The 24,159-nt window shown below is 40.3% G+C and overlaps 1 protein-coding gene across 1 annotated transcript in view; it reads right to left on the bottom strand.

The window, feature by feature from the left end:
• Positions 1-24,159, bottom strand: part of dgkaa (diacylglycerol kinase, alpha a) — a 32,583-nt gene that overhangs the window by 5,224 nt on the left and 3,200 nt on the right. Inside the window, exons 2-17 of the mRNA XM_086069273.1 lie at positions 12,103-12,216; positions 10,931-11,007; positions 8,467-8,596; positions 7,468-7,539; positions 7,343-7,392; positions 6,209-6,283; positions 5,912-6,028; positions 4,623-4,740; positions 3,990-4,078; positions 3,776-3,895; positions 3,045-3,143; positions 1,393-1,470; positions 1,254-1,327; positions 897-971; positions 388-473; positions 147-236 (exon numbers count right to left, since the gene is read on the bottom strand). Of these exons, the coding sequence (XP_085925399.1) occupies positions 147-236; positions 388-473; positions 897-971; positions 1,254-1,327; positions 1,393-1,470; positions 3,045-3,143; positions 3,776-3,895; positions 3,990-4,078; positions 4,623-4,740; positions 5,912-6,028; positions 6,209-6,283; positions 7,343-7,392; positions 7,468-7,539; positions 8,467-8,596; positions 10,931-11,007; positions 12,103-12,178 (1,426 nt within the window). The 5' untranslated portion in view covers positions 12,179-12,216. The remainder of the gene's footprint in view (positions 1-146; positions 237-387; positions 474-896; positions 972-1,253; positions 1,328-1,392; positions 1,471-3,044; positions 3,144-3,775; positions 3,896-3,989; positions 4,079-4,622; positions 4,741-5,911; positions 6,029-6,208; positions 6,284-7,342; positions 7,393-7,467; positions 7,540-8,466; positions 8,597-10,930; positions 11,008-12,102; positions 12,217-24,159) is intronic.

A 24,159-nucleotide genomic window follows, 5' to 3' on the forward strand; every position in this document is an offset into this window, starting at 1 on the left:
AGTAATCGAGTTACATTACTTTAATATTATGGTGCTTGGATTACGTTACTAACTAAATTTTTTAGCAGGTAACTTGTAACTGTAATGGAATACATTTTAAAAGGAATCCTCCCAACCCTGTTTACCATCACATAGTTTGTTCTCACCTCCTCCCCACCGCAGGCATCGCGCGAGGTCATTTCCTGTGCCCAGAGGAAGTACGGCAACTGGCGGCCGCACCAGCAGACCGGCTTTGTCTGATTGGGTAAGGGAAGTTGGAGGAGACACATTTTTGCAGAAAACTGACAAATAACAACAATTTAGTGCACATCCAAAATAAGATTGTTTGGCCTTGGCGGAGGTCTGTGCTCTAATGGGTCTCCGTTTGTTTTTAAGCATCAAGCTCACCGATAGCATCCAGAATCCAGCCAACTGTACCGTCTCCGCCACAGACCAGGATTCGATAATCTTGAAGGTCTCGGAAGAAACTCAGGCTGATCAAGAGACAGCAAGAAAAACTTCATGTCAATGTAAACACAACTCTCACAAAAAGTTAAGGCTATCCGCTGGATGATAAATCTAAAATGAAATATATTCTTTACAGGTGGACCTAATTTGAGCTTTTCTCATGTTCCAACAGTGGAAAAAGCATTTGTGAATGTTGTACATTGACCAGGCATGTGTATTCAAAAGTTTAGAGCAGGTCAAAAAAAGGTCAAATAAAGGTCAACTAAAGGTCAACTAAAGGTCAAATAAAGGTCAAATAAAGTTCACCCGTAAAGGTTATAGTGCATTTAGGGTTTATTGTAAAGTTTCACCAGAAATCCCCAAATCACTCACTCTTTGTCAGTAGCGTATGAGAACATAACTGTTGCAAATACAGCTGTTGTTTGAGTGTGTTTGCAGCAGCCACTCACCCTGCAGCTGGTCCACCGTTGGAAAGGTTGTACACCTGCCGAGGGTTCAGCAAATACTGAAACTTGCGTAGGACCCTGAAATGCATGAAAAATGTTTGAAAGGTGCATGACTTTTTTTAATATATTTTTTTAAACTTATAACACACCCATTTGAGCTATTTTTTCCCCTTTTGCTTTTAAAAAATGTATAATCTATTCACACTGCTTTTGAGTAAAGTTATATGATAAAAAAGAGGGATTATCCTGTTTTGTTTGTCTTCCTGCAGTTGCGTCAATGACGTGGGACAATTTGTGCATGAAAGGTGCTTCAAATGCATACAATTGTCTCGAATGACCGTGTTTGGTGTTGAGGCTCACCTTTCCCCCTGCTTGCCGCCACTTTTGGGATTGACAAACACAAGAAGAGGATGTGTATTGGGCACGGGGCTGATCTGTCACAAAATAAATACAGTGGACATTGGCGTCTTTCTAAAACATTCCACTTGATTTCAAGTACCTGAAGGACTTGTCCATCGGGGGTTGTATTGAGCTCAGTGTCATCCATCGGACCCGAGCAGCCGTTGTTCGATCGCTCCTTTATCCCATAGGAGATCACAGAGAGTAAATGTTCAGATGATTAGCGAACCTGTCTATAGATTCCTCCATCCATCCATCATCACCTATACGTCCATCCTTCCATCCATCCATCATCACCTATATGTCCATCCTTCCATCCATCCATCATCACCTGTACATCCATCCATCCATCCTTCCAGCCATCCATCCCTCCATGCATCCATCCATCCATCATCACCCATACGTCCATCCTTCCATCCATCCATCATCACCTATACGTCCATCCATCCATCCCTCCATGCATCCATCCACCCTTCCATCCATCCATCATCACCTGTACGTCCATCCATCCATCCTTCCAGCCATCCATCCCTCCATCCACCCTTCCATCCATCATCACCCATACGTCCATCCTTCCATCCATCCATCATCACCTATACGTCCATCCATCCATCCCTCCATGCATCCATCCACCCTTCCATCCATCCATCCATCCATCATCACCCATACGTCCATCCTTCCATCCATCCATCATCACCTATACGTCCATCCATCCATCCTTCCAGCCATCCATGCATCCATGCATCCATCCACCCTTCCATCCATCCATCCATCATCACCCATACGTCCATCCATCCATCATCCATCATCACCTATACGTCCATCCATCCATACTTCCAGCCATCCATCCATCATCACCCATACATCCATCCTTCCATCCATCCATCGCTCCATGCATTTATCCACCCTTCCAGCCATCCATCCATCCATCATCACCCATACGTCCATCCTTGCATCAATCCATTAGTTCATCATCCATCATCACCCATACGTCCATCCATCCATCCTACCAGCCATCCATCCATCCATCATCATCCATACATCCATTCTTCCATCCATCCATCCACCCTAACTATCACCCACCCACCCATCCATTTGTCCATCCATCATCACCCATACGTTCATCCTTCCATCCATGCATCCGTCCACCCTTCCATCCATCCATCATCACCCATACGTCCATCCTTCCATCATTACCCATACGTCCATCCTTCCATCCATCCATCAATCCATTAGTTCATCATCCATCATCATCCATATGTCCATTCTTCCATCCATCCATCCGCCCTAACAATCACCCACCCACCCATCCATTTGTCCATCCATCATCCATCATACGTCCATCCTTCCATCCGCCCTAACAACCACCCACCCACCCATCCATCCATTTGTCCATCCAGCATCCATCCATCCGGCATCCATCTATCCATTATTTTATCTTCTATTAATCCATCATCCATCCATCTGTCTATTCATCCATCCGACCATCCATCCAGCAGTCCACCCATCCATCCATTGATACATCATCCATTATTCCATCCATCCATCCAACCACCCACCCACCCATCCAGCCGTCCGTCTGCCCATCCAGCATCATCTATCCATTAATTCATCATCTATTAATCCATCTTCCTTCCATCATCTGTCCATCCATCCTCCATCCATTAAATCAGCTTCCATTAATCCATCATCCATTAATTTATCTTCCATTAATGCATCATCCATCCACCAACCGTCCATCCATCCATCCACCTTGATGACGGGATATACAGCCCACGGAGGCAGGATGTGGTCTCGGAGTGGGCCGCACGTGCACTCGCTTGGCTCTTCGTCTGCACACGCATCGTGGCGCTGAGAAGCGGCATACAAAAAAAAAAGAAGCAAGAAACATTATTAGATCTGCATCATTATAATCGCAGAATTTACACGGTAATTTTGTCAAGAGGATACATTATGAAAAATTGACTTTTTAATGTCTTGTATATATGTAATTGGGCATCGAGAGTCCATGCCCACCCAACCAAGTGTAAAATAAATTGCTTAGAAAAATCTTAGGTTATTTGCTTATTTCTGAAAATGTATCTGTGAATAAGCCTTCATTTTGCACTAAATTAGTCCCACTGTTGCATACATACAGAACAGTGGGGATAATTTGCATTGAGAAAAAAAACCTGCAACAAGTTTCTATGCCCGTGACATGATCAACTAGGCTGGATGAAGATCCGCCATGTTCAAGCCATAGCCGACTACACTGTTTGAAACACTATCCCAATGCCCAAAGGTAAGCAGAGCTGCATTGAGTTTTGTTGGATGCACAGATTAACATTCTGTTGCAGCGTTTGTTGTTCTTGCTCAATTAAGTTGTTGTCTGTTCTTTTTTAGGGGCTTACGTGCGCTTCACACTGTCTTTTGTCTTGACCATCCATAAACTATTCATCCCCAGCCGACAAGATACGAGTCAGTCATGCACAGGCCTTTCTCACCATGGAGTGGCACCACACACAATGTTTGCCCGTCAGGCCTTGCAAGCTCTTGATCTTCTTCTGGCACTTGTCGCACTTCCTTGATTCACAGTTGCCACTCACCCAATCGTGCGCTGCAACCTGAAAAGGGAAAAATTCCCTTTAGTGATCATGAGGGCAAAGAAAACAAAAATCACAGGCAGCCCATTAAGGTTGCCATGAAGACCGAGCGTACCCCTGTTTCTTTCTTGGACTTCACATAGGTTCTGGCACAGGGGGCGGGGTTCCTGTTAGCGCAGCGGCCGTGGACTGTGTATTTGCAGCCTGTAGATTAGAGGAGGCAAATGCCTGAAGTTAAGTACAGAAAATTGTATAAAAAACACTGATTCAACTTCTGTAATTAAGCAAAAGTAAAACAGTACTGACTCTGAAATGTACGTAAGGAGAAAAGCGAAAACTCAAATTTTACATTTTTTATTTATTTACTTTTTGGCACAATGAAAAAAGAAATTGTGCACACGTCATCTGTAGAGATTCATACATTGTCGCTGTCCTGTGAAAAACACTTTGTCCATTTTTGTCTTTTTTTCCTCTTTTCTTTAAACATTTTTACATTTATGGGATGAAACTCTCAAAAACGTAAACAAATAAAAAATATGGACATAAGTGTTTTTCACATGACAGCGACGATATGTAAAGCGTAAATTGCATTCAGTATCATGTACCTGTGTTAAAGTAAGTACAGATAGCTCATAAAATCTCCTCTTGTGCAATTTCCAGCACTGCCGCAGATAAGAACACCTTCTACCGTGTTGACGTGCGAACGGAGGCACGTGGGAGGCCCCTTGGAGGTCTTGCGGTTACTCACAGGTGCAGCACAGGCCTTGCTTCCTGAGACCCAGCAGCATGGAGTGGCACACGTTGCAGTAAACGGGCTTGTTGAAATGTTTCATTCTCCACAGGTGCTGTCCGTCTGTCTGGGTCATCTATGAAGTTATACCACAATTACATTCAGCTCACAGGACGACATAGAGTTCAGTTGAGTATTCGTTCGTGACGCTTTGCAGTCCGGTAACAACAGAACTCCTTTGGTAACCGAAGTGGCCCACATTTTACACCCACTCCTGGCAAGCCTCGCACTAATGACATTGCTGATTATGCAGAATGTGTCATGGCGTCCCGCGCAGCACATTCACATCAGTATGCTAATCTTTTCAAATTGTCCACACTAGATGATGAAGTTGCTTTCAATTTGTTAATAGAGTAAAAAGCGCTTTTATCCAAATTACATGTGAATTTGTTTTTTTCTTTTTCTTTCCATCTCCCTGAAAGGCTTTTAAATGGCTATAAATAGCCTCAAAATGAATCTGGGCATAGAGGTCACAGGATCTTTTGCGATTAGGTATTGATATGCTACAGATGATATTTTTTGTCCAGACTTCCTTTTTCAGTAACACAGTATTATACTGTATTATGTACAGTATCATGATATCATTATTGACGGCAAAATAGTGTTATGCTAAAAATCACAACAAAAAAAGGTCATATAATTCATAAATGCCCAAACATTTTTTGGGGCAAACGTGATTTAAGTTTCTTAAATGTGTGAGTTGTCCCGCAAGATGTCAGCATTCCACCTCAGTGCTTATTTCAGTGAACATCTTCATCAAATTAAAAAATTATTTGCTTTTTTGCAACTTCATGCATCGTGTGAACTCATTTTTTTTTTTAATGAGATATTCACGTCGACCTTTCATGACACCCCTCCTCATCCATGCTAAGACAGTGTTCAAACAAAGTTATTGTTGCTTACACAAAAACTGACAACAATAAGAATGCTAAAGTATTCAATTCAATATGTGCTTTGAAGTTAATGAACGTTTTTTGTTTATCCAAGCTCCATTATTTGCTGTAGGAAAAATAGCGTTGCATGTTACTTAGTGATTTTCACCCTGAGCCTAAGGCTCATTCATTGTCTTTGTTTTTAATCCTTTTAGTCAACGCCATCATGACAAAATGTGTGCAAAAAAAGACACTAGAGCACTCACACGTCGATGATGACATTAGTGCGCTTGGTAGTGCTGAGTATGCAAAAACGGGCTGGGAGACGAGAACTGGGAGGCAAAGGCCGGCGATAAAAGCTTTCATGTCGTTTACCTTCAGGCCGAGTAGGACCAGCAGGGGGACGTTGTTCATGCCTCCTTCCACCCACTCCTCCAGAGACACAGTACCGCTGCTGTCAGCATCTATCGCAGTCATCATGTCCTTGAGAACCTGCGGGAATCTTTCCGTTATCGTTTGAACTCCAAACAGGTTTCTCAGCTTCACGAACGGGGTCGGGTTTTCGTTGCTGTTGTATGAGAAGCTTATCAGTTGGCAAGGTGACTTACAAGTGGTCTTCACGGATCACCGCGCGGTGCTTTCAAGTGCAGCGGCGCCACAGCCGAGACTTACCGGCCTGAGCTCTGACACGTCCCATCCCAAGTATTCAGCAGCGTGCATCATCTGAGCGATAATTCTATCCACTTCCTGACAGTCGAAAAGAAGGAATTAAATGCCATCAGAAGATGTCATCTACAAGCAAATATGTTCCTTTAAATTGTATGACAAGCTATTTTCTCGATTTCATATTTTGACCAATCAGATTTCAGCCTGTTGTGATAAATTTGAAAGCGAGTTGTGTGTCATTGTACTTTCCCCCCCAAAAACAAGCTGCTCTCCTTTCAAGTTTATCTTCCCTTACTTGACTGTATGAGGCATTTTTAGCAGTAAAAAGTTCATTCATTCAATCACTTCATTGTTTTTCATGTACAATTAATACCTTTAAAAACAAATTTATCCACTTGCTGTTGACCGAAGATGACATCACCTGTGCTGAGGAAGTAGGTAACGACCAATCATGACTCACCTGTTTTCTGGGTTTGGTCAGCAAACTGAGCCATGATTGGTCGTTGCCTACTTCCTAAGCACAAGTAATGTCATCTTCGTGAGACAGTAAGTGGATTTTTTTAAGGTATTAATTGTACATGAAAAATCTAATTAATTCTGGACAAAATATTAACTTGGCTCAATGAGTCAAGTAACTTCTCTTAAAAGGTATAGGTTCCTGGTGAAGGTCTCTCCCTTGTGGGTTACCACAATATTAGTAAAGGGGGTTTGGTTTCAAATCTATCCACTCATTTTTTAATTTTTTTATTTTTTGCACTCACACAAACGTGGTCTCCCAGTTAGGGAAGCGAACCCCCGCCAACCTGCATCATAGGCAAGTGACGGTTCCACTCAAATCCGTCCTCTCTCGGCCAACGAGCTAGCCCCTGATGATGTCACATTTCTGTCCTCTGATTGGTTGATCAGAGCAAGCTAAGTTGAACTCGTTTTGAACAGCTCCAGAAAATGTACGTACGCAGTTTTACAGCATCATATTGCATTTTAGCAGCTTAATAGAAGTGTGAAGTGATAGTTGCACTCTGTAGAAGTGACTTAAGTCAGATAGATCCCCGCTGAAGGTCCAGTTAGCAAACGCACCACCAACCACTGAATTAAACACATTGTAATCATGCGACCCATGTTTTCTGACTGACGTCTTACCGAGCTGTCGAGGACGCCGTTGCCGTCTCTGTCGTAGAGCTTGAAAGCAACTGAGGATAAAGGAACACAACTAAATAGTAAATATAAAAACAGTGGTAGTTTTGGGGGGCAAAAGAAGGACTTACACTCCAGCTTGTCTCGAGGCTGACCGTCCTCCAAGAGTGAGAAGTAACACGAAACATCCTTTAGAAAGACCTCTGTAAAGATAGATCAATAGAAGCATTTTTGCAGCATACGTATGAAGTGTCAATTGTGCAATTCATACGAGTTCTTGCGGGTTCTTGCCGCTTTCTTGGTCAATGATCAATGCTGAGCAGCTAATCACACTTTCGGTATGTCAGCCTGCTTGCGACGTTGACTGCTCAGCGAATTTGGGGCCCAAGGTCAACAGGAACATTGTAAAAATTTGAAAGTTGCCTAAACTGAAATGAGGCAAATGAACCACTACACCATTGCTGACAATTAACTGAAGTATCATTATTTATTTTATTTATTAGTTTAACTTTATTTTATTGTCATATTTTATTTATTTATTTGATGTATTTATTATTGATTATTTTGTATTTTATTATTTATTATTATTATTTATAGATGTCATTATTTTTTATTGTTAGTGTTTCCTAATATGTATATCATCAACATGCTCCTAATATTATTTTGACATGCTGTGGGTTAGTTACTCTGCCATTCTTCTGTCAATATCCTGAAATAATGTCATGTTAGTCTGACCATCGTACAAGACAGGTTCGAGCTAAGTGTGTTGGCGTATGTGTGTGTGGTCTTGTTTTTGTGACATAGTGGGGCCAACATTCCGGGATTTCACAGGGTTGTGGGGCCCACCCGTCCATGTAGGGCCATTTTGCTGGGCTCCACAAGTTTAGACTTCTTTTTGAGGGTCAAGACTTGGTTTTAAAGTTTAGGTTTGAATTGGGTTATGATTGAGGTTAGGGGAAGGAATAATTTTTGATGATTGGGGTTAGGGGAAGGGGCTAGGAAATGCATTATGTCAAAGAGATGGCCCCACAAAGATAGCAAAACAAACCTGTGTGTGTGTGTGTGTGTGTGTGTGTGTGTGTGTGTGTGTGTGTGTGTGTGTGTGTGTGTGTGTGTGTGTATTTTCTTACTGCCGCTGTCTTCCTGGGCAGTTTCGGAGTTCTGGAAAGAGCGGAAGAGTCGCTGGCACAGATCTGCAGGGAAGTCGTCCACTTCCAAATAAGTCTTCAAGAAGAGACGAAAGCCTTCTTCATTGATGCACTGAAACCGAGAAAAATGAGTGAAATGCGTTCTTTATTTCATAGCAAATAATGGCCGTCACTTATTTTGCAGATTTTTGCTATTATGCATATCACTGAAAATTCAAAGTTCAACACTTCTGCACCACCGTTTCGTAACAGTGGGCTCAATTTACACAAAAAAGCGCCCCATACTATTCTTGAGCCATGAAATGATCAGCGTAGCTGAACGAAGATCCACTTTCAAACGATGGTCAGCTGCTGGACTACACTGTCTGACTGAAACACTAACACACACATGCAAGGGTGTGAGACGTTTAAAAGTCAAAAGGCGAGCAGAGCTGCATTGTGTATGGTTGGATGGACAAATAAGTGTTAGCTAATGGATGACCATCGGCAGATAATTTGATTGCTTGGTTAAGTTTTTGACGTGGTTGGGTTGTTTGTGGTCCCTAAACTCCACCCCTGGATGTCGCGTAATAACATTTGCACTCGTCATGGGTCCGGAAGTATGCGGAACATGGACTATCAACAGGCTTGGGGAGTAACGGAATACGTGTACCGCCGTTATGTAATCAGATTGCAAAGAAAAAGTAACTGTATTCCATTACAGTTACAGGAAAAAACATGTAATCAGATTACAGGTACATTTATTAAAAATGGGGATTACTTCGAGGGATTACAATTTCTACAATGAGAGAGTGTAAAAGAGGGTGAGAGAGAGAGAGAGAGAGAAGGACAGAGCGAGAGAGAGTGCGTGCACGCCCGCACAAGTGGGACTGTTGCTACATGTCGGGGAGGTGGGGACAAACGAACTGACTAGTCGTGTCCTCCACAAGCGGGCAGTTTAAAAACGTTTCACGGCCGGGAGGAGGAAATGGTGACCGGTATACACTGGAACTTACTCGGAGCGAAAGTTTGAGCTGAGAGTCCAGCGGCATGCTACGCGCTATAGCTTCTCGCTAGCTAGTCTGCTAGCCTACAACCATAATGTGAGTTACACCTTCCAAACAAATCTTCCTCCCACCAATTCACTATTTAAACATCATCTATCTATCTATCTATCTATCTATCTATCTATCTATCTATCTATCTATCTATCTATCTATCTATCTATCTATCTATCTATCTATCTATCTATCTATCTATCTATCTATCTATCTATCTATCTATCTATCTATCTAACTGTGAGGTGTGATTGCTTTCAGTGACAGTTCGAAAACAGCATATGGCCTTTAATCAATCAATCAATCAATCAATAGCCTACATGCTTTTTAATGAAACATTTTTTGGTGCTATTTGTAGGCTGCCCGGGTCCCTATCACCCGCAAATAGCAGGGGCACATTGTATAGAACATATATTGTGGTGATATTTATTTTTATTTTGTCTTCATGAGCAAACTCAATATTGGAGTAATCCAAAAGTAATCCAGTTACATTACTTAAATATTATGGTACTTGGATTACGTTACTAACTTTTTTTTGCAGCTAACTTGTAATTGTAATGGATTACATTTACTGTGCACGAGACAGGGCTGCCCTCTCAAACCGGCTCATTTTAGCAAAACAAGAAATAGGTTGTGTAAACAGCGTGAATGCACCAATCCAGGGTGTAGCACATTGTTGCCATTCCCACTTATATTGCAGGCAATAAAGCCCCTTGCTGCAAGGAAGCAGAAGTCAGTAGAGGTTTGTTGCTCTCTCAGGCCTGGTACGAGTGATTTTCATGATTGGATGCTGGAGGGCTTAAACTGAACTCCCTGGATAATGCTGAACCACAAACCCATTTCTTGTTGACGCCGATGCCCTGCAGAGTTGCCCCACTAATAAATAATTCACTCCCTCCAACCCCACTTAGACATTTAACTGGAATCCTTGTGTTACCCCAGTTCTTTTATCCATCCATCTATTTTCGATAACCCCGAATATTTGCGGCAGCCATGTCAACCACTAATCCAACATGCTGCCAGAGATGAATTTTGTGAGGAAAATGAATTTGAAACCAGTTAGTGGCCTTCCGCAAAGACTACATTAGCTTGCTGCATAAATGTATACAAAGTTCTGAAAGCATCCGGCGAGCCTTCGCTGCGTGGGCCTAGGTGAGGACGTCATTTACATCGGCAATGTCGGTATAATGGCGCCGCCTCTCACAAGAGCCGACACCATCGGCAGCTTGGAATCTCATTTGCCGCTTTCAGGCTGTTTATACGCGCCCACGTTAGAATGAATCAGACGCTCCTTTTCTGTACGCTCACAGCCGTTACGTGTCAGAACTTGAGCAGGTTTGAAATGAGGACGCCCCGTCCCGGCCTTTCCCGTCCCGGCCCATCCCATCACTTCCCATCCAGTGCCTCACCTCTCCGTGCCTGTGCTGGGACAGGCGGCCATCGGCATCGAATTCCCGCAGCACGTCCTTCACCTTCAGGCTGCAATCTGGAAAAGGTCACACAAGGGCGGGCAAAAGCAAGGGCAGATATATGAGGCCTATCACATCATCATTTTTCACTTTTTTATTTTCTAATTTCAGTTACATTATTCATTCAATTACAAAAATGATTGCCTATTACCTTTTACCATGTTTTCTTAATTAAAAAAAAAATGTTTTGATATTAAGGGGGTTATACAAAAGAAACTTGATTTTTATACAGCATCTTTAAGTACTTTTTTGGTATTGATATTATTTAGATATTTGTGATATGTATGTTTTTTTCCAAGACCGATTAGTAGTAGTCAAGAAGGCCGATAAACGATATTTGGAGCCAATATTCACTTTTACTAAAAAAAAAAAAATATTAGTGTCAAACTTAAAAAAAAAATCTCTCTCTCTCTCTCTCTCTCTTTATATATATATATATATATATATATATATATATATATATATATATTAAAGCATGTTTTGATTGAACAGATTTGCAAAATATATATTTTTTCATCTTAGACAATAGACATCTTTGTTTTAAAATTCAAGAAAAAGTTCAGGGAGCTCACAGTGTCATTTGTATTAAAAAGTTAAATGAAAACTTAAATAATTGAGTATTGTAGCCTCCTAAACCCTTTTTACTTTAAACAAATTTTTCGCAAATTTCAAAATAACTGAAGTATTAAATTGGGACGTATCTTTGTTTCAATTAAAAAATAAAAAAAAAGATGCAGAGAATTCTCAGGCTCCGCAGCATCTCTTATAAAGTTAAATGAAAATTTAAATAAACAGCTTTCATGAGGTTAAAATTGCTCTATTATCAGCCATCAGATTTTTTTTTTAAACAAAAAGGCAATACTGATATGCTTCAAAATGCCAAATTAATTCTTACGGCAGCACAAATACTTCTTCATCCAGCAAACTAGTTGATATGAACACTAGACAAAATTCAATAAAAAAAAAAATCACCAAAAATAAAACATTTTAATGCTCAGACTAAAAGCTGTTCAGCAAAAGTACAGGCGAGCGTGAGTGGGTGGAAGTGCAACATGAGGTGTGCGCGCGCGAGTGAGGGGCGAAGGGGATAAAGTGTCGGTAAATGTACTCACATTCAATGTACTGCTGTAGCTGGATGAAGTCGACAGGGTTGAGCTCCTTCACCTCTTTGCTGGCGGGGGCGGACATGCTGTGAAAGCTCAGGTGCGAGACGCAGCGAGGCGAAACTGTGAAGACAAGAGACATAAGGTAGGCGGAATGTGGCCTGCTTTTGAAAGCAAAGTAAAAAAAAAATGCTTTTTGCACCTCGCATCGTGGACATCTATGACATGGATGGGCAACCTCACTTCTTAACACACTTCCTAACCAGATGTATGACAAAAGTGCTATTTTCAATATGGACGCGGGGGGAGAAAAACAAAATAACCACACGGTTTTGTTTTGTTTTTTGGTGCAAAGTTCTCTCGCATTAAAAAAAAAAAATCAAAGACAGCACAAAACAAAACTGCTGAACAAGAAAGCAACATTATGTGTAAGGACCAATTTTGTACATTTTATTCACAAAAATCAACTCACTCAAAATATGAATATTATTGAGGTACTATGTTTGTATTGCTTATCATTCCAAATCCGCAAGTAATGATTAGGCCTCCTCACGTGGCGGTATAGGGCATTATAAGACAAAGTGTATGTGCTAACTACGACTAAGACATGTCTGCCATCTAGTGGTAAATGGTGAAAGTACAACTTAAAATTACAGTCGCGCATTGCAAGTTCGCTGTTTGGCATATATGGATTTGCATTTTTGCAGATTTTTACTCTTTTTTTAAAAATGTTTTTAATATTTTTTCCTATTTTTTCCAGAATAATTTCCCCCATATCCCCCGCTTTTCGTGTAAAAAAATATTGAATATTTATTAGCGTTTTTTTGAGTTTGTTAAAAACAAAAATAAAAATACAAACTTTTTTTTTTCAAAATGTTATTTATTTATTGAAAATTAATCAAGGAGCTACTCTTTTTTACCATCTTTTTTTCTCTGTTTTTCTTTTTTGAGAGCTCAGTATTATTCATTTGGCAGCCTTCCTTCCTTGTGTAGGCGAGTTTGTGCTCTTTAATTCACCTGAAACCCATTATAAATTCAAGACCCTTCACCTTAACCGGATACTTCAGCGTCCCGCCAGAGTTGTGACGCTGCCAGGAGACCAGAGGAAGGATCAAAGGAAAGAAAGATGCCGCAAATTGAAATCCAACATCAATCAGACATCACCCTCCACCCACATTTTCCATCCATCCTATCTCTACATCTATTTCCTCATTAAGGTTGTGGGTTAATTTGAGTCAATCCCCCCCCCCCCCTCCCTTGGGTTGACCGATGGAATGGTTGCGAGTCAGTCACAAAGCACATTTAGACAAAACACTCATCCACACTCATATTCACAGCTATGGACAATTTAATCTTCAATGATCCTAACTGTAACTGTAATAACTGTTTATGGAATGTGAGAGGAAGCCGCAAACCCATGCAAGCACAGAAAGAATATGCAGATGAGACTCCACACAAGAAGGATTTTTGGACCCTCGTACTGTAAGGCAGACACACGAACCACTATTCAACCGTCATGCCCGCTATGGTAACATTTGTGTCCGACTCCGAACAACTTGAATGTTGAGCAGCTTCCTTACTACTGAAATTGTGTTCCATTGTACAACCTGTATTTTACATTGTCATCATGAATAATAAATGGAAATCCCCTCCAAGCTATCTTCTCCAAAGTATGTCAATCTAAAAATGAAACTTTGACTCTCGGGAGTTGATGAGCCCATAATAATTTGGCATTTGCTCACTGGCCTATAAAAGCTACGATATATTGCGTAAGATGTATTTTAAGATGAAACTTGGGACTCAGGACTTTCACTAACCATATCTGCCCTGCCCCTAACCCCCCCCCCCCACCCCCACTAACTACAATCAGCACAAATACAACACCTCGCCTCAGCGAACAAAGTCAACGGTTGAAATGTCAAACAAGGTCTGACGTGGGCAAGGAATTTCATGTGACTCACGAAAGAGGCACAATGGAAGGAGATTCCTTGTTGGCGGGAGGACAAACGAGGCAAATGTCATTATTCATTGAGTAGGCGGAAAAAGAGGAGAGGAGGAAGTCCCCAGCCTACACTGATGACGACTCAAGTTTAAAATGCTGCTGTCTGACAAAAAATAGACACATTTGAAAAAAAAAAAACGTGCTTGCTCTCCCTGCAGGAGTCACTGAAAAGGTTTGCACCGTCCCAGGCTTAATTCCCTCCAAAGGTCAGCAGCGTTGCCTGGCAGGTTTGCGGCTGACCGAGCGGGCTTGGAAAGCCTGATGGCCGAATGCCACATGAAGGAATCATGACAGGGATCGATGCCTTGGAAGCCATTCATCTAAAAATAGCACTCAGCAGAGCGGTTGAAATAAATTCAAAACAGGCTGCTGACGTCTCAAGTTGACTTTCCACAGGAACAGCATTATTTCATTTCAGCCTCTCTGCAATCACTTCCTGGTCAGGATCCCGCGGAAGAAAACAGAGTGCTGGCAAAAGCATCCCAGAACAAAAGACTTCAAAACAATGGCGCCGTCTGATCTGGATTACTGAAGCAGGTATAAATATTTCATTCAGGGTTTGCAGGAATGTTGTTGAGCCTTAATACATGCCACATGACCATGCTGACCTGCTGCTTACATGAGGGTGTTAAAGGGCCACATTTTTGACTTTTCATTAAACTAAGACGCACAATCATGAAGAAAAATGTTGACGACAATGTCTAAAGTAAGGGATATCTTGAAAAAAAAAAAAACGAGGTTAAAACGATATTTTAAAATTCAAACTCACGCCATGAGTGAAAAAACACACAATAAAACACATGTCATATGCATGCCAGGCCACTAGTTGGCGATATGGATGTGTGAAGAAACACCAATGTGCATGAACACACTGCTCCTACGGCTAACCATATTTTGAACAGTTTTCATCGGCATATATGTGAATTTGTAGGTCATGTGACTTTGTTGGACTTTGTAAGAGTGCACGTCAAGTGTTAAAAACTTCACTGGGGTCCAACATTATTGTTGTGGTTGTGACTTAGGCAGACGTGTAAAAATGAAATGGATACAACTTCTGTTTTTGCCCCCTTAATGTTGAAGCCTATGTTTAAAAATAGGCTAATAATAAATCAGATTTGTATAGGCTAGCCCTTTCTTGGACAAGATCCTTCACATCATTCACGTATTCACACATTCCGGCGGCGGTAAACGTATGTAGCCACAACTGCCCTGGGGAAGACTGACCTTAACTCATTCACTGCCATTGACGGCTATAGACGTCAAAAATGAATTTGAACTATTAGTTTAAAAAAAAAAATCCACTTTTGTTAACAAGAGTATGAAAACCTAGGAAAAAATGTATTGTACATTTAGAACAGATATAAAATGTGTGATTAATCTTGAGCTAACTAGTGAAGTCATGTGACTAATGTCGCCTAACGCCCCTAATAAAAAAATAAAAAAAAGATTATAAAAAATTAGGGCCGTCAGACGATTACATTTTTTTTATTGTAATCGATTAATCACAAATTTTATATTTGTTATAAATTTGTTATAAATGCACAATAAAAAATCCTAGGTTTTCATACTCTTGTTAACAAAAGTGGAAAAAAATGTGAAACTAATATAGTTCAAATGGATTTTTGACGTCTATAGCCGTCAATGGCAGTAAATGACTCACTACTGTAATTGCGTTCCATTGTACAACCTGTCATTGTCATCATTAATAATAAATGGAAATCCCCTCCAAGCTATCTTCTCCAAAGTATGTCAATCAAAAAATGAAACTTTGACTCTCGGGAGTTGATGAGCCCATAAAAATTTGGCATTTGTTCACTGGCCTATAAAAGCTACGATATATTGCGTAGGATGTATTTTAAGCTGAAACTCGGGACTCTGGACTCTCACTAACCATATCTGCACCCCACTAACCATAATCAGCATTTGACGAGCTTCACAAATACACCACCTCGCCTCTGCTACAGACAACGACTAAAATAGCGTTACATTTTTTACGTCTGGCAGCGAATGAGTTTGAATGAGTTAACTCATTCACTGCCATTGACGGCTATAGACGTCAAAAATTCATTTGAACCACATTAGTTTCACATTTTTTCCACTTTTGTTAACAAGAGTATGAAAACCTATACTTTTTTTATTTAATCATTTTTCATTTAATTGACCCAGTATGTAAAAAGGCACAATTAATTTGTCTCCAGTAATATGTGCTCCACTAGTACTGCAGTAACGAGCAACTATGACAAGCATTTTTCATTTCTGATGCAAAAGTGGCATTTTGTGGCTTTCCAAAGGACATCGGCTCTATCTACAATAATATAAATGACAAGAGGAAAAAGGAAAAGCAACATTCACTCCCCCATGTTCACCAACCACTCACCACTTTACACTCAAAAGCCTGGAGAGCATCAGCCTGCTTTGTCTATTGTACGCAAATTTGCAACTGAAATCATTTGAAACTCTAAAAGCAGAGGAATAATGAAGGGTCTTTTTATTTTATTTTATTTTTTAGTATTCATGTCTACTGACTGATGTCAGAAGCGCGTGCCACCCACACTTCAACCAGCAGAGGCGCTGTTGATTCACCCTCAAGCTGCGTGCCATCACTGAGCGACAGCCACGCAGACCTCCACTGTGCCACGATGATCAGTTCAAATCAAATTCACTGATATGATACCAAAACAACAATGAACAATACATCAAATCAATTATTTGGCCTAACGATGCATGACGGTTGCCCATTCCGAATCCTCATATTACATCTGCGAGTGTTTTCTCAGCCCCGTCTGTTTGCATGTGCCGACATTTGGCCTAAAATCAAAATCCGCCATACTGTAGGTTGATGATTCCAGATAAAACATATTGGATTGGCACCAAGAGTTTCATACTAAAAAGGAGCTCCAGACAAGGACTAAAATAGAAAATGTTGGCCTACTTGCTGGGAGCCCAGTGGATTTCAACATTACCGCTGTTTGTATAAGTAGTTACGTGCACACTGAAATGAACCTTAACAACATTATGACCTGATTAAGGTAACATTTTGGTATGCAACTGGTACACAATCATCCGGCTTTTTGTTAAATCCTGCATGAATACGTCAAAATGAATGCCAGGGGTACTTTTGGCCCCCATGCTGAGTACAAGTACAGCGACATGTTACATTTAGTCTCACTTTTAGTCCAGTTCCAATTGTTAGTTTTTATCATAATTAGTCAAGCTCATCACGTTTTTATTTAGTCAACTTTTAGTCGACTATAAATCTAGCATTTTAGTTTGTATTTTAGTCCAAGAAAACATAATTTAGTCAACAAAAACTGTCAACGTTTTAGTCTACTTTTAGTCCGTCCGAACAATCATTTTACCCCTTTATATATTTTTTGGTCACCAGATAATGTTGAACATTTCGGCTCTAAAACGATTTAACAAAATGTGTCCTTATCAACATACTATTCATGCTTTGACCTCCTACATGGACAATTGAGCTTCTTCAAAAAATTATTTGAACTATATTAGTTTCACTTTTGTTAACAAGAGTATAAAAACCTAGATTTTTTTTATTGTGCATTTATAACATATAAAATTTGTGATTAAATCGATTAATTATAATTTTAAAAATGTAATCGTTTGACGCCCCTAATTTGTTATAATCTTTTCTTCTTCTTTTTATTAGGGGCATTAGGCGATTACATTTTTTTATTGTAATTAATCACATGACTTCACTAGTTAACTCAAGATTAATCGCAAATTTTATATCTGTTCTAAATGTACAATAATTTTTTTTCTAGGTTTTCATACTCTTGTTAACAAAAGTGGGGAAAAAAATTGAAATTAATTGTTCACATTCATTTTTGACGCCTACAGCTGTTAAAAGCAGTGAATGAGTTAAAGAGAATCAGAAGAGTTGATTGTGTTCACACCCACAACGGTGTAAATGACATTTTTTAAATGTGCCGGCTTAGACAACCCGCCGTGCTAGATTTGCACCGGGCACAAAAATAGAGCAGTTAAGAATAAAACACTGATAAATGAGGGAACGTCACAGCCGTGGTAGTGCGAGGTAATACCTGACTGTTAATCCCCTCCATGGAGACTGCATTTCGAGACAGGGTGAGCTTTACCTCATCCCATCCTAAAGACGACGGGGTTTTTCATTTTTCTGTCTTGTTTATACAGAGCAGTAGGGCTGGTGAAGAAAAAGTCAAATAAATCAGCGTCATGAAGATGAATGCCCTTTCCGTTTATTCCCATGGAGAAAGATGATTGTTTTGAGTTACGAGCGTAGTCACACAAAAAAAATCTTATCTCAAGGCACCATTATAAGACCCAATACTGACATACTTGAATGGCCTTAAAACCATTCCTACTTGATAAACAGGGCAGGTAATTTTGCTACATCATCTTAGACTCCATGAATCGGTACAGATTATATGTCTACATATTGTACACATTATTATTACTGTAGTTCAGATTTTCCTTACTTCCAAGCGCACGTTTAAATAAGTTTATTATGTTTTCAGTTAAATTTTAGCTTCTTTAGTGTATAGCTGTGTGCCTCCTAAAGTTCTCAAATGGAGGGAATTTGTTATTGCAAATTATATTTATATATATATATATATTTGCATATTTGTGTATGTGTGTAAAGAATACTTTACTTTGTAAATGTTCATGCTTGTATGATTTTTTTAAAATGTATGATTATGTGTGTGTGTTTATACGCTTGAATGACAGTTATGAATGTTAAAATATTGACTGCTTAGTGATCAATTTCCATATTTACTATGGGATTTTCCATCCATTTCCCGTCTGCTTGTCCTCATTAGGGTCTCGGGTGGGACCTTTGGGCAAGACTTTGGACTGGTTCATCACAATAAATCACAGGACACAGAATTGTCTTCAATAAACCAAACGCATGCTTGTAGAAATGTGGAAGAAAGCTGGAGTGCCCGGAGAAAATCAGATGTGACAGATGTGCTGGGCTTTTTCTTTTTTTCTTCAAGCAAACTCAAGGTCGACCAACTGCACTGGGTGATGTTTGACCTTAGAGTCCCCACTAAAAAAAATGCAGAGTAGAAAATCCGGCTACATTGAAAGGTCAAATTCTGGGCACCTCAACTGTGATACAATTTGGAATCCAACCAAAATATGGGGAGGGCATTTGGAGACTGACCAGCATTCAGGATTCATTTGTATTTGACGCACGAGTACTACTGTATGTCCCACTAATTATTTTCCATTTAAACACATCCTTGTTATCAGCAGCCATAATGCCTTAATACAAACCAGTCCGCAGCGGCCATAAAAGAAGCTCTTTACCAAAAATCATTTCAAGGTGCACATTATTGGGGATGACCTTTTTTTTCCCACGCGGCTGTTTGCGCGGGCTCGTGACGAGACAATCTGCTGTTGCGCAAGCCTCAAATGCCGCTTTTTTCTTTCAGAGTCGGGAGACTTCTTTGAATAGAAGAAAGCTTGATATTTTCCACCAACCGCCGCCTCACTGGAGCGTGTGCAGATAGCGGCGGAGGCGACATTTGGTTGCTAAGGAGCGTGTTTCCCTCCATTAGCAGTTGAGAGCGCTTTCTGACTAACATGGAGGAGGTGGAAAGCAGCCGACAGAGAGGAGAAAAAGGGGGGAGCCCGCTTGCGAGACGTCTTCCCCGTGTAGCTCCACCTCCTCCTCCGCCCACGCCAACCTTATGTGGCCTTTCAACCGGAGGCTTCATTCTGCATTCAACGTGCAGATGTGACCGTGTGAGTCATTGCAGAAGCAGAGGGAACACTCCCTCGCTATTTTTTACATAAAAGCTACACTTCTATTCATGCCATTTACGAAACAAAACTGAACCTATAATGCTGACGTAAAACGCAGACCCAATTTTGTGTTAACACGAGTTCAAAGCAATTCTGGTGCTGCTGCCCAGCTAGTGCTGTTTCATTTGGCCAAGATAACAAATGTTAAACACGTGGACCGAGAAGTAAATCTGCCGTGTTAAAATGACAGCAACAAGAACGCAATAAACAACAACAGACAATAAATAAACATCAGTAAAGATCAGAACATGCTGAAGTAGCATTTTAAAAGGCTTGTGACACGAATAATAGCACAACGACAACTAAACTGGACAGGATTTTTGTTTGGGAAATATGCACACCACACATTAAGCCACAAATGTGGTCTAATCAAATTCCAACGATAAAAACAGTGGAGCATGTCTTCGGATTTTGAATCTTGGTTCTGGCCTCCTGCGTTTGCATGTTGTCCATATGTTTGTGTAGGTTTTGTCCAGGACCCCCCTCCAGCTGTCCCCCACATTCCAAAAACACACACTGATAATCGGATAATTCAAGACTACAAATTGGCTAAAGGTACGACTTGAGGCGAGTATGAGTGCCCAAAGTTAGGTAAGGTCCAGCACACCCGCAACCCAATTGCTATAGAAAAAGGTTGAATGTAAACAATGCCAGTGTACACACAACCAAATTCGCACAACACACATATACTTTTTTAAAACTTTAGACCTGACGAGAATAGTGAACTATAAATATGAACACAGCCAAGATGAAATTTCCCGCTTTCATGCAGCCCTGTAACCACGACTTCCTCTGCTTGTTTGACATTTTGTATTTTTTTTTACATCAGTTCACAAGTAGTAACCACTAGGAAAAAATGTTTTGTAAGTTTAAACGACAACAACTTTTTCACCCCCCAAAGATTCATGTGCAGACAACATTGTCAAAACAATTCTCGTTAACACAGTCTGTAATATGCAAGCTGGGCCAGTAGGTAGCGATGTCATTATGTAAAGACTGTAAAATCTGTCCTCTTTATCCAAAACGAAATATTTTGAGTACCTTTTGTCAACATACGAGTGGGTTACCATCGCGGTTTTAAAACTAACGAAATAATTAAAGCTAAAATTCAAAAAACATTATTGTTAACGAAATAAAATACAAATAAAAATGCTTAAAAAAAAAAAGAAAAAGAAATGAAACTGCATTTTACGTTTACAAAACTAACTAATACTAACTACTATTATAGCGAAAATGTCCTTCGTTTTAGTCTTTGGTAATTAATTTAATTCATGAGCCTTTAGGGTTGATTTTAAATGTGATATTAAATACATTTATTTCAATGTTATGACAAGGATCGTTTGAAAAGTGTGTCACACAGAAGTGACTCATCTAGCAGCAGCCAATAGAAAAGCACCTTTTGCATAATTTTGTGTCCTTGACTTTTGGCTCTAATTGAATTTCACAAGTTAGTTCATGTTAAAGATTAGATAGCTCTTAACTATGAGGAGAAAAATGCACTGAGATGTCAACGTCTTACAAATGCAAGTATGCCATCTAGTGGCAGAAAAATGACCTCAACACAAATCAATATCACACTCGTGTTTTTTTTTACAGTATTACTATGTGATTAATCGTGAGTTAACTATTGAAGTCATGCGATTAATTACGATTAAAAAATGTAATCGCTTGACACCCCTAGTTGTATCGCTTTCAAATACAATTTATTTGAAAAAATCATTCGCTTTTTTTTTGTGTACGAAACATTTGATATGATGCAATGAATCCAAGGCCCAGTTTTAGTTGGCCTAAGATAACAGTTTCTGCAATGTAAATTTAGAGAGCAAAAGATTTTGTATTGTCATGTCAGACATGCATATTATTTTTATTTAACGTGTGTGTGTGTGCGTGCGTGCGCGCGTGCGCGCGTTAAAAATGCTTGTGGTTTGGTTTGCGCTCCATTATGCAAACACTGCAGGGTACAAAGATCCTTTAAGTCCAGTATCAGCTCATTATGTGACTGTGGACGTTTCAATGCACAGACAGCAGAGACTGAAAAAGCAAGTTGGTTGAGAGGTGCATGGCGACATCTGATGAGAGCGAGAGAGAAAAAAGGAAAGTGCGGTGAATGCTGCGTTTAAATAACACAAGAGCAGCAAAAGAGTCACAGTGCTGTGAATCACCGATTTCTTGGAAAACGAAGGGGAGGATTGGCCGCCTATCACTCCGACTGCAGTGTGACTTATGTAAGAGCTTCTTGTGGGGGCAGCCTTCTGCTACATACTGCATTAAAAATAAGGGGGGTGGGGGCAGGGGGGGGACAACCTGTTCAGACTTGTCATAACAGCCACTTTGCTTTTATGGTGGGAGCGCGCGCGTATCAGGGAGTCTAGCTTCACCCGCCCACGGATCGATGTGCAGCAGGAAGTGAAATGCAACCTGAGCTCGTTGCTTGAAGTTATACAGTATACAGACAAAAGTATTGGGACATGCCATCTTCAGTAAGTGAAGAGTGGAAAGCAACGTGGTGTCGCTTTAATAGCTTGTAGGGATTTTGACGTTGTCGGCGTGTCTGCGGGAATTTTTGGCCCATTTGCGACGCCGAGTGTTCATTGATGTTTGATATGAAGGGGCCAATTGTCAAAGGTTTTTGAGCAGCTTGTTTTTTCATACCAAACTCATCAAGCAAGTGTTGCACTTGGAAAATAAAAGGGCCTTCCTCAAAATGCTCCCACAAAATTGGAAGCAAACAATAGCGCAAAATGGCCTCTGAGATTATTGTGGCAATGCTGGAAGAACAATTTTTATTCTCCTCACTCACTCCCACATATTACTTCCGATTTACACCGTTCAAATTTCAACTTGCTTCAAAAATTCACGCCTCCCAGGATATATATCGTCGGATTCCACATTCCTTACAGTATACGTACAAATTAACGTTAAATATCAACTTTAGTCCCACTTTCCACGCCCACTTCCATACATACAATTGATCAGCATCACCAGCTCTCTAATGCTGCTCAGTGGCGCACTTGGTAAAATGCATGGTCCAGTAGCCAGGCAGTCGCAGGTTCACATCCCACCTCCGACTGTACGTTGCAAATGTATCTGTGGCAATTATACTAAGTGATTACATGCTAACTTCCACTTTTCCATCTAAATGATAGGTGGCGCTATTGAGTGATATATTCCCCCCGCCATTTTTTTTCCATTTTCCCATTGGATATCATTCGTTCCAGTTTTTCATCTCGATGAATAGAGGGTACTGCATGCCTAGGTGGCGCTATTGAATGATTAAAAAAATATATATATATTTTTTTGCATTTTTCCATTGGATATCATTAGTTCCACTTTTCCATCCAAACGAATGGAGGGTACTTTCAGATAACACTTTTCCATATATATACATTTTCACATAGTTAATCTTCAAATTTAAGCATTCAGTTTCGCATTCAGCTATTAGCATTCAGCTATTAGCATTTAGTTGAGCATTCAGCTATTAGCATTTAGCAATTAGCATTTAGTTGAGGATTCAGCTATTAGCATTCAGCTTTCAGCATTACCACACAATTTTCAGAAATTGTTCTTAGTCTAGTTACCTTTTGTTGTCTTTCTGGCGCAAGTTCATTTGTACGTGAGCGCTTACTTTGACCTTTTCGGGCTTTTACGTTCATGAATAGGCTTATATGACAACAACCATTACCATATAGCACATATATCAATGCATGAAGCATTATAAGTACAACCATCATGCGTGGATCTGGCAGATATTTGAGACCATATGTTCCTCCACCTCCCTTTTGAAGATGTCCCAGAAATGTTCAATTGCGTTTTTACCCTCAGGTTCCCCCAATGGACTGTAACTCCCCAATGCTGGCAGCACTCATAACTCTATTTTTCAAAGACAACCTCTGGATGTGATGCTGACCACATGCAGTCAACTTATTTGGCTGACCATGGTGAGGCCTGTCCTGACTGGGTTGTCCTGTTAAACTGCTGGGTGGTCTTGCAATGCATGCGTTGCAGCTCAGTTTCAGGACGTTGGCAATCTTCTTACAGACGAGCCATCTTTATGTAGAGCAAGACTTATTTTATTTCAGACCTTCGGAGAGTTGTTTACCATGAGGTGCCATGCTGAACCAGTATGAGACAGTGTGAGAACTGTAATACCAAATTGAAGACGCTTGCTCCCTAATAATAATAATAATAATAATAATAATAATAATGATGATAATAATAATAATATAGCACTTTTTTGGACACTAACAAGTCACATG

The sequence above is a fragment of the Leptonotus elevatus genome, chromosome 2, assembly GCF_054856555.1.
Source record: "Leptonotus elevatus isolate MCC_2025b chromosome 2, RoL_Lele_1.0, whole genome shotgun sequence".
NCBI classification, from domain to species: Eukaryota; Metazoa; Chordata; class Actinopteri; order Syngnathiformes; family Syngnathidae; genus Leptonotus; species Leptonotus elevatus.